This window comes from Hippocampus comes, unplaced genomic scaffold (genome assembly GCF_001891065.2).
Source record: "Hippocampus comes isolate QL1 unplaced genomic scaffold, H_comes_QL1_v1.1 scaffold257, whole genome shotgun sequence".
In the NCBI taxonomy this organism is placed as follows: domain Eukaryota; kingdom Metazoa; phylum Chordata; class Actinopteri; order Syngnathiformes; family Syngnathidae; genus Hippocampus; species Hippocampus comes.
This window is the reverse complement of record NW_017804972.1, coordinates 571,236-582,357: the sequence shown is the minus strand read 5'-3', so window position 1 is coordinate 582,357 and position 11,122 is coordinate 571,236. Positions and strand designations below refer to the sequence as shown.

At 39.9% G+C, this 11,122-nt stretch overlaps 1 protein-coding gene across 4 annotated transcripts in view; it reads left to right on the top strand.

Moving 5' to 3' along the window:
• rbfox1 (RNA binding fox-1 homolog 1) overlaps window positions 1–10,787 on the top strand; it is a 214,124-nt gene extending 203,337 nt beyond the window's left edge. For all 4 annotated transcript variants that reach the window (XM_019892259.1, XM_019892242.1, XM_019892238.1 and 1 more), the window contains exons 9-10: window positions 4,052–4,091; window positions 10,701–10,787. In XM_019892259.1, the coding sequence (XP_019747818.1) occupies window positions 4,052–4,091; window positions 10,701–10,769 (109 nt within the window). In that variant the 3' untranslated portion in view covers window positions 10,770–10,787. The remainder of the gene's footprint in view (window positions 1–4,051; window positions 4,092–10,700) is intronic.
• The last annotated feature ends 335 nt before the right edge of the window (window positions 10,788–11,122 follow it).

Sequence of the window (11,122 nt, the reverse complement as noted above, 5' to 3'; positions counted from 1 at the left end):
TTTTAAACCTGAACTCATCTACCTCACTTGTGCAATAAGGAACAGCTGAGCCATCCATTTTCATGTGCAATATGTGTCCTGAGCGCGACATAAGCCTCAGTCCACACTACCAATACTGCTGCTGTTGTTGTGTGTTGTTTGAGTATTGTATTTATTGAACTGTTATTTTATTCTATTTTATCTTTTTTACGAAATGCACTAAGGAGTGGCACCCAAATTTCGTTGTATGCTATACAATGACAATAAAGGCAATTCTGATGGCACTGCTCTTAGCGTGTCCATGATGTTTGAAGCAATATTGATCATCAGAGTTTGCACAAATAGTCGGAAAGATGTCTAGTGGTTTAGTGAAATCAGTGACTGTTTTTCTCTGAGGAACAGCAGCAAAGTCAATGGGGCAGTAGAGGCTGTATCTCGAGGCATTTTATTAGAAAACAAATGAGGAGCACGACCTCTGTAACACACGTATTTTTTTGTACATGCCACACTTTTATGTACAGCACAGTTCAACCGCAGTTCAGAAAGCGAAGGAAAAAAAACATGCACACACACGCACAATTTGATGGCTTATCTTTGCTCCATCCACCAATGCAAACAGGCAGTTACAGTCTAGAAAGACACATTTTGCTGAGTGTGTTTCCATTTGACTTCAAATGCAATTTTTGTATAGTTATTCTTCAGCCGCTCATTTCAGCATTGCAATGATCAACTGATCAATTACATGACCGCGTGTTTTTTTGTTGTTGTTTTTTTTTGAGGGGGGCAGGTGGTGGCACTGATGGCAAATGATGTGCCGGTGACGGCATGGCATTGCAAGAAAATTACTCAGCATGCAGCCAAATCTGTCTGATATTTAAAGTGTAAGGGAAGATCAGACGAAATGCCATTTCCCACTTTAGAGGATGTTTTTTCCATTAATTTTCCCCATATATTATCGTGTTTTATTTCTCAAGGTTGCAGTTTCTGTTTGTGTGATTTAAACCATGTTCAGTGTAACACAAAATGGTGTTCTGTGGCTTGTGACTGCATGCCAAAAATCTGAAAGACTTTTTGAGTAATAATCACACCCATGGCCATGGCAGCTTTGCTTAAAGAGCAAATTTAGTAGCCGTTGCATAGAACTGTACATTGTGAACAAAATAATGAGCCGATGATTAAATTAATGCAAGGATGTGTTTACTAAGCTAAATACATGAGCTACATTTAATTCTCCATACATTTTGTAGCACTGCTCAGAGTCACAGGTGAGCTGAAGCATATGTCAGCTGAGTTTTGGCAAGAGGGAAAAAAACGACACATAGAAACATCAGAGTCAAGATTTGAACCCAGAGCCTTCTTGCTGTGAGGCAGATATGCTAATCACTATGTCTGGCTTTGCTGAAACATCAAAATATATACGTAGGCTATAACGTCATTATTTGTGGAAACCATATTGCTTTGCTTGTTCGGGGTTATGAAGGTTGTTGGGATGCAACCTACCTCAGCTGACTTAAGGTGAAAGGCAAAGTACAATGTGGACTCATGGCCAATCAGTCACTGGGAACATAAACAACCATTCACTCTAACGTTGACTGAGAGGATACTGTATCCTGCTTATAAAGGTTTTGGAATATTCATTATAGTGTGTTTTTTTTGGGTGGCATTTTTGTTTTTTGTTTTTGATTTTGTTTTTGTTTTTTTTTTAATGTGGTTAGTATCAATGAGATTTTAAGCGGGTTTGTTAGTAATTTTTTTTTTTTTTATATTTCTAGTTGCTTTGTTTTAGCTTAGTTTTTAATTTGTTTTTATATGAGTAATATATTTTTATCCATCCATGCATCCATTTTCTGATCCGCTTTTCCTCACAAGGGTCGCGGGGCATGCCGGAGCCTATCCCAGCTGTCTTCGGGCAGTAGGCGGGCGACACCCTGAACTGGTTGCCAGCCAATCATAGGACAATATATTTTTAAAATTGTGTATTCTTTCACAAGATTAAAAGCACATTACTGTAAGTATTGTGTAGTTAAATAAAATATAGAAAACTAGTATTTTAAAATACAGATACTGTAAAGCAGTCCACCCTTTGAAGTAAGTGTGGTGCATTATACTGCTTCTAAAGTTAGCGGCATCACAACCCAATGTCTTAAATAATGAGAGAACGGTCACACTTTTCTCGCTTTACATCCCTTGTTTGCCAAGTTACCAAAGAGGATTTATGGCTTGAATTCCTGTTGAAAACTGTTCCACACATAACACTATTAGCCACTTGCCCACTTGCTTTCACCTGTGAGTCTAAAGGGGTGTTCACACGGCACACATTTGCATCGGTGCTGCACCGATGTATTTTGTTGCGATATATCTTACATCGGTGTAAATTTTGTGGAGCGTTCACACGTATAAAGCTGCTTACTAAAGAGAAGCGTGTTAACCCCGGTGCAGCCCCACTTGCGTTCACACGACAGTTTCTGCAGCCGTGCAATACGAGACATTGAGCAGGGTGTGCGGAAAGTGTACTTCCGTTCCCCCGCCTTGTTTGTGGCATATCGAAAAAACATGGTTTATACTTCTCCAGACAAATCAACGCTGTGGTCTATCAGACACCGTAAAAGGATGAGAGAGAAAGGAAAGATGACTGAAGTACAACTGAGCACAAAAGCAACGCATTCTACCCGTATGTAATCAACTCTTCTCACACATAGCGAGTCTACTCCTGTAGTGTTCACATGTCCCATTTTATATCGGCGTGCCCCGCAAACTAGCATTTACTCCGGAGTTAATTTTTAAACCACCTCCTGAGCAGGGTTAAATTTGCTCCGATTTAAGCTGTTTTCAGGGGCTACACCGGTGTGACTTTGTACGTGTGAACGCTCTACGGGGGGCAGCCCCTGTGCTACACCGGAGTAAACGTTGCCGTGTGAACACCCCTCATGTCAAATTGGATGGATGGATGGATGAGCACATATTTAGTTGAAACGTAAACCCGCATGTACTGTGTATGAGTATTTTTTTTTCATATAAGACCCGGAAAAAGAAGGCACTTGTGACCTAGCGTCACATTTTGTGCTGATTTCAGGGGGAAAAGAGTAGTTGAGCCGTAAAAAAAAAAAAAACACGCAAGGAGCAATCAGCTAGCAGCTAGCAAGACTGTCACCTCGGAGTGACATCATTGGGTGGCTCTTTTTTATTGGCTGACGTTGCTTCTCGGCGACACGCAGTAACATGGGGGTGTCCAAAGTTGGTCCTCAAGGGCCGCTGTCCTGCCTGTTTTCCAGCTCTCCCATGAGCAACACACCTGATTCAAATAATCAGGAACATTCTCATGCTGCTTCAGAGCTAGCTGATGAGCTTACCATCTGAAGCAGGTGTGTTGCAGCCGGGAGAGCTGGAAAACAGGCAGGACAGTGGCCCTGCAGGCCCGGAACTGGACATGCATGCTGAGTAACAGAACCACAACTCTCAGTCGACTATTCGACCTTCTTTGTTCTTGCTTTAATACCAAAATGAATACATTTAAAATCAACCCAAAATCTCATGTAATAAATTAACTGACATTGTTGCTATAATTACAGTTAGTTTTCGTAAGTTTTGTCGACACGAAATGAAGTTTCAGTTTTTTTTTTTTAAAGCATTTTGTTTATATTTTATTTCATTACCCAAAATATTTTTCAGTTTTATTTTTATTTCTTGTTTTCGTTAACTATAATGATCTTGGTGAGAATCCACTTTGCCTACGTGGAGTTAAAGCGAATGACCAATAACTGCCAGTGACTACAATTACCCTTCCGAGATCCAGGCCAACCTACCAAAATACAGTAGTAATTTCATGTTATGGAAACCTCCCAGCTTCCTTACTGAGCCATTAGACTGGATTGAGGGTGCCTGCTGTATTCCTCCCTTTGACTCTGGTTGTATTTTCATTTTCTGTTGGTTGTCTTTTGGATTGTGGATGTGGGGATTGGTTGCTAGACAGTCCAGTGCCTGCATGAGAACATGCACTAATATGGATGTTTTTTTGTTGTTGTTTTGTTTGATTGTGTGTTTGTTTGTTTGTTTGTGTTTGCATCCTCTGCAGTGTTGTTTACCAGGATGGATTTTATGGTGCAGATATTTATGTAAGTATTTCCTGGTTTGACATTGCATGCGACAGCCATCTCTGATCTCACATTATATTTGCCTTGGACAAAGATGTCCCTCAATTAATATACTTCCCCTTTGACCTGCCGTTTGAGTTTCTCTCTGAACTAGCGAGAGAATATACACAGTGTGGACTGAATTATTTTTTTTTTTAAATCTAATCTGTCATTGTGAAAATTGGTTTAAATTTATCTTTGTTTAGAATAAATACACAGGTTGAATTGATTCTGTAATGCTACAGTATTTGTACTGTACTTAAGTGGCAAGGATATGTGTGTGTGAGGCTGGTCATTGTGATCTGAGATTGCTCATTTAACATTTGACTTGCTTATAGCAAACTGCAATCACACAATTATTATTACGACAAGAGTCTAAAAGCTTAAGACACTGTTTATATTCATCACAGGAACGCGTTTTGCCAAAGTAGCAGATTTCAAGTGACAGAAAACGAACTCAAAATCGTCAGCCAAAAGCCAAATTGCCCAAGTGATTCTTAACTTAGGAACAAGATCATTTCAAAAACCAAAATCAATAAGCTTTCAAAAATATGTATTTATTTCTTTATCTATTCATATATTGCGTTAGTTAGTTAATTATTTTCTTTTTTTTTCATGACCGTGTTGATTCTTAGTCATGCAGGTGATGACAAACCAAAAAGGTTAAATCAAAAGTATTGGACACTTCTTTTTTGTTGATTTTGGTGGGGGAGAGAAGTTTGCTGTTTTCTGAAAACGTTTGAAATGACATGTGCGACCATGCTTTTAGTCTAATGAAGTTGTACAGTACCAGCTTCCATTTGGAGTTCATAAAAAGAAGATTAAAACAAACATAATAAAAACAAAAAACAAAACACAATCATCTACCTAGAGTGTACACTATCCTCCACTGTTACACTAAATTAATTTAATTTCTATTAACTCATTGAAGCTTTATTTATATCTAAACATTTGGAATGAAGTGCTTTGGACCAGCTATGAGTTGTGCAAAAACAGAACCATTCATTGTCTGGAATAAAAATAGTTTTCTTATACTTTGTATTTCAATACTTATATCCATCCATCCATCCATTTTCTGATCCGCTTACCCTCACAAGGGTCGCAAGGCGTGCTGGAGCCTATCCAAGCTGTCTTCGGACAGTAGGCGGGGGACACCCTGAACTGGTTGCCAGCCAATCGCAGGGCACACAGAGATGAGCAACCATCCACGCTCACACTCACACCTAGAGTGTTCAATCAGCCTGCCATGCATGTTTTTGGAATGTGGGAGGAAACCGGAGTACCCGGAGAAAACCCACGCAGGCATGAGGAGAACATGCAAACTCCACACAGGAAGGCCAGAGCTGGGATCGAATCCACGACCTCTGCACTGTGAGGTCGACGTGTTAACCACTTGACACTGGGGCGCCCCCAATACTTATATAATATGTCTAATTATTTTTCATATACTATGAAAGTTATGAAGTAAAATGTATTGCACTCTGAGGTGTTTCAATCATTTGGAAAAATTACATTTTAATTTACCTTAATTATACACGTCAAATATGTCGGACGGCATTCATGATTGTTTCAGAGGACAAAGGGGGGTGGGGAAGGGGCGAGGAACAGTGTTATCAGAGTGACATAGCCGTAATATAACTGATGGAGTAAGTGCTCAGGAAGCAATATGCGAAATTTCCCATGTGAGTCTTTAAAGTACAAGTATCCAAATGTCATGCGTTTTACGCAGCCTTTCTAATTAGAAAAATGACTTCAGTGAAACATGGGGAGAGGTGCTGCTGTGGTATTATGTTCGGCCTTTACTCAAGAACACAATCTAGTAAAAATAATGTAAACTGTAAATATGCTGTAAATATAACTGTGATGCATGCAAGTCATGCCACGCTGCATGAGCATCGCCTTTATATAAAGAGTCCTGCTCCACCTGTCCTCTATCAACGCCTCAGTAAAGTTGATGAATGACAAACTTCCCTACGTTAGACTGAGTGATGGGTGGCCAAAACTTGACCACACAGACTGTTTCCATACACACGCAATGCACACAAAGCCTCCATTCGTCACTCTGTTAGGAGTGGCAATACACCGTTACAATGGCTGGTCTCTTAAAGGGAGCAGACTGTTCATCCCACCACAGTCCATCATCGCACAATCTAACTATTCCTTACTTGACTCCACACTTTATAGTGGTAATAATACATTGCTGGTGTCAGGGCAGACATACACTCTCAGTCATTAAGAATGGAGGGGTTGCAGCCTTGCAGGGAAAGCACCACCTATTCATAAAATACCTTGTTAATATGATTTATGTACTACAACTGCAAAGAACATAAACAAGTAAACCTGTTCACTATTTTGTACGTGAGGACCTTAAACAACCCCAAAGCAACTCATTGTAATGACTGAGGACGAAAAAAATATGAATATGTCTGTCACATATAAAGTAACATATTTTCTGCACGACAGTGATCCCTCGCTATTTCGCGGTTCGTTTATCGCGGCTTCAGTGCATCGCGGATTTTTTCAAACATATTCATTAAAAATAAATAAATAAAATTTCCATATACAGTACAGTACATATACAGTACTGTATATGTTGCTCTATGTGACTCTGTTGTTTTGCTAACTTTCGCAGCTTCTCGCGGACCGTTTGCGGACTTTTTGCGGACTTTAAAAAAAAAAACATTCTTATATGTTTACTGTATTTTGTTATTCATAAACTAACCTAACTTATACATGTTTAAATCTATTAGTATACAGCATTAAGTCACGTTAATTACTTCAAAATTTACTCCTACATGTATGTATACCAGCCTTCCTCAACTGGCGGACCGCGATCCACGACCGGACCGCCGACCTCCTCTGTCCGGACCCTCGGCAAATTGTATAAAATAATAAATTATAAAGTGATTTTTACGTTATACATTTTATATTTGTGGACTATAATCTGCGCATTACCGCGATCGCTTGTTAAAATTATCCGTTTTATTCTTTGCGTGCACTAACAGATGTGTTGCAGATGACCGCAGCAGCGCGACTGTGTTGTATAATGTTTGACTAACTGGAGACCCTGGCTGAGCAGGGCATGTCGGCGATAACGATGCGCTGATTGGCTCCTCTGAACTTAAGGTGTGCCCATACATAAGCGTCAGCACGCGTCTATCCCAACACACACGCATTCAAAATGGATGATTGTGTCAGGAAACAGACGCATGCGCGACGCCACAGTTGTGCTCACAGCTTCAGTCCAGGAGAGCTGCACACAGACAATTAGACAAGACGAATCGCGGGAGGTTTCGATTGTGTGCAGTTTTGCTCCCGTCTACCCGGGGATCTTTGCAGCTGTTTAACAGCAGAACACCGCAACATGGTAAATGAACATCACAAGTGCGTCCTCAAATAATATTTGCATGCCTCAAACATTGCATTCACCTTTAGTGGAAGAACAGCACTGCACATTCCTGTGCTCCCTTGTGTCAGTTTTTAAAATGGTTCTTAACTCCTCTTCTGATATACTGTATTTTTCAGTGATTTCAGAGGGGATGTGAAAAGGGGAATTGTACAAATGAAAAGGATATTTTTGTTTTCATGTTTAGTATTTATTTTGGTAAAATGAGTATTTTGTTAAATTGTTTTGTTAAATTAAGGGAAAAAAAAGACAACTACTGTTTAACAAAGTTAAAGTAAAAATTGTCTTATTTCCCTAAAAGGGCTATTTCTATTATTAAGCAGGCACAACTTAACAAAATAAAAGAGTTCCTGTGCCTTAACACAATACCTCTCATTATTTGCTGTGTACTGGCAAAGTGAATAATTGTTATTTTCATGCACCCCATTATTGGTTGGTTGTGAGGAGCGTTGATTTGTATAAGCTTGGCTTAACCATACTAAATGGGCATATAGCCCTGCTCCCCATGACCGCCGTGCATGGGACCGGAACTTGGTCTTATTAAAAAAAAAAAAAAAAAGTGGACCTACAGCATTTCTAGTTGAGGACCACTGATGTATACCATTACATTTGGCCTTCTAAATATTATGTACATGTACCTATATGGAGGGGGAGGGGGGTCACTACTTCGCGGATTTTCGTTTATCGCGGGTGGTTTTGGACCCCATTAACCGCGATAAACGAGGGATTACTGTATAAAGTGCTTCAGATTACAAGGCGCATCTTCAATGAATGGCCTAATATAAAACTGTTTTCATAGAGCGGGCCCATCTCATTATAAGACACATAAAATAGAAGCTACAAAAGTGACTGCAGTTGCATTATGCATCCACTACATCAGTGTTTTTCAAACCCTGTGCCACGGCACACTGGTGTGCCACGAGATATTGTTAGGTGTGCCGTGGGAAATTATCCAATATAGTATGCCTGTGTGGTCTATCGCCTGACTGGAGATGCAACGGCACCAATGTTCCCTCTAAGCTGCGCAACCGCGCACTGGTGGCACACTTTCAGCGCACAAGAAAACCTATCCAGCGCAGTGAATGCACTGCAAATGAATTAGACATATAACTTTTTTTTTCTCTATCAATTTGCTGTGTAATTCAGTGAGTGACAGGTGTCCAGCCAATCACACAATATGATGCAATGACGCTATGCAGACAATCACGGCATTGACAGTACTTACGCATGTTCTCTGCTCTATAACAATAACAGTGCGGTGGCGATAAATGACGCTAATGCTAATCCCTTATCGTGGCGAAACGACCGGGCAGTAAATGTGATACGTCGACTCCCCTATCCAAAATAAGAATGAACTGCAGTTCTTTTAATTTGGAATGGCTGTCGGAGTATGTGCAAATAAAACAGGCAGTGAAACTGGGTGAGATCTTTTCTTTTTCGAGTGAGAGAGGATGCTCTGCAAAACATGCAGCAAAGCTAAAGTTTTAAGCGAAAAATATGGATTAAATGGAAGCTGGACTACCTCAAGCGACACATTCAGCAGAAAAGTCATTTGAATGATGTTGGAATTATACAAAGACTCACGGGAAAAAGGATTGGTACAATATTGCGGGAGAGTGCAAACAACCGGGGATAAAAAGAACCAGCTGCCACACAGAAAAAAATCCAACCCTGACCAAGTTAAAGTTCTAATTGACTATATTTTACTGGCCATTAAAATGAATGCACCAAATATTGGATTGATGTTGATTTGATTCCTATTCAATGTGTTATAGCGTTATTTTTCAATGTCAAAAAAACGTTTACAGTAACAATATAACAATTGTTTAAATACGCTTTTTTCACATTTTCAGGTATGGGTGTGCCACGGGATTTTTTTTCAAGGAATGAAATGTGCCTTGGCTCGAAAATGATTCAAAAATACTGCACTGGATAGAGCTACGCTTTCTGTGTATTGAGCCCTGGCTGCGGTTGCGTTATGCATCCACTCGATAGCGCTTCGCTAAAGGGAATGCAATACAATACGGCTTTATTTACTGTATAAAGAGCCTTCACAACCGCTGCAACTGCCTCCAAGAAATCAGACACACAGCATGTGCCATCATTATCCTTTTCTTCGTGTGAATGAATACCGTCGGGTGTCCGTAAGGTTCCGGACAGAATCGGACACTTCAAAGGTAGACTCAGGAAAGTTGATCTAACAAAAATCTTCATTTACAAAAATAGGCGCAAGGCCAGGTCGACAACGTACAAATAATGGCAATGGACAACAAGCCAAGAATAATGCAAAGAAAACAAAGAGTGCTCGCACAAGGCAAGGAAAAAACACAAAAGAAAATAGCTTGTGACAAAAGTACAAGAAAGATCAAACCATGTGGAGAACAAACCGTGGACACACTTAAACACACCAAGAACTACTTACTTGAACAACGAAGAACGTAGGCAAAGGCAAAGAGCCCGCCCCCCCCTCCCAAAAAAAAGAACAGAGAAAACAAATCAAGGCAAGAGCCTAAAACGGAACGAGAGTAGTAAGGGAGCGTCTCGACGAAATGCACATGAACAATAACTTGAGCAAGGCGAAATTATATGACAGCGTCACACAGATGCGCAGCAGAAAAAACGGGAACACCTGCTGGACACTAATAGAACGTGATCATAACAAATACACGCTGTAAAAATAAAGGTAGCAGGAAACTATTGAACGTGTTACGCTAAATATTCTGGACATCAAAGGTGATAGTTTGCTGTCGTTTAGATGTGTATGATTGCCTGTGGATTTTATTTGTTTTGTCAGTGACTAATTTCACAATAGCCAACGACAGCCACAGCGTTTCACCAACTGTTCATTCACCTTTGACTGGACAGATTAAACACTAACTACACATTACATTAATAAGCAGGTATATGTGTTAATTTAAAAAGAATATACAGTGTAATTATTTGTGGATTTAGGCATGCATATTAAGCTATTTCTCATGCAATACAGACAGGAGCTAAGCTGTTAATGAAAGTCTCGTGTGTGTCTAAAGAACAATTGTCTTGTAATAGCAGTTTAATTCCTTATATTCATCACATTAACAACAATTGGACAGTTAAAGATTAAGGAATATTTATCATTTATACAAAATGCACTGAAGTTTGGTTGTTTTCCCAATCTCATATGCAGTGTACGCGTGTGTTTCCAGGGTGGTTACGCTGCCTACAGATTTGCCCAGCCTACTGCTGCCACAGCAGCTGCATACAGTGACAGGTAAGATTACAGAGTTCTCCAAAAGCACTCAAAGTAATCATGTTAGAAACAGTGCATGTTATGGCGTCAAATGAGCTGGGAAACTTCCAGCCTCAATTTCACTGTAATATTCAATCCTTTGGATATTGCCAAAGATAGAGTCAATCAATGGCAAAACTAAGTAACAAACTTGAACTGGTGGATTAAAAATAACATTTAAAAATATTAATGACAAAAACATTTTGAGAGATGTGAAGAAGTCCCCAACTGGTGGTAACATTAGCATCAACCTCCACATGGCAGGAGTGAAAAACGGGCTCTCACACTTACAGTATGGACACCTTTGCACCTCCTTCAGTAGAGTCAATCAATGGCAAA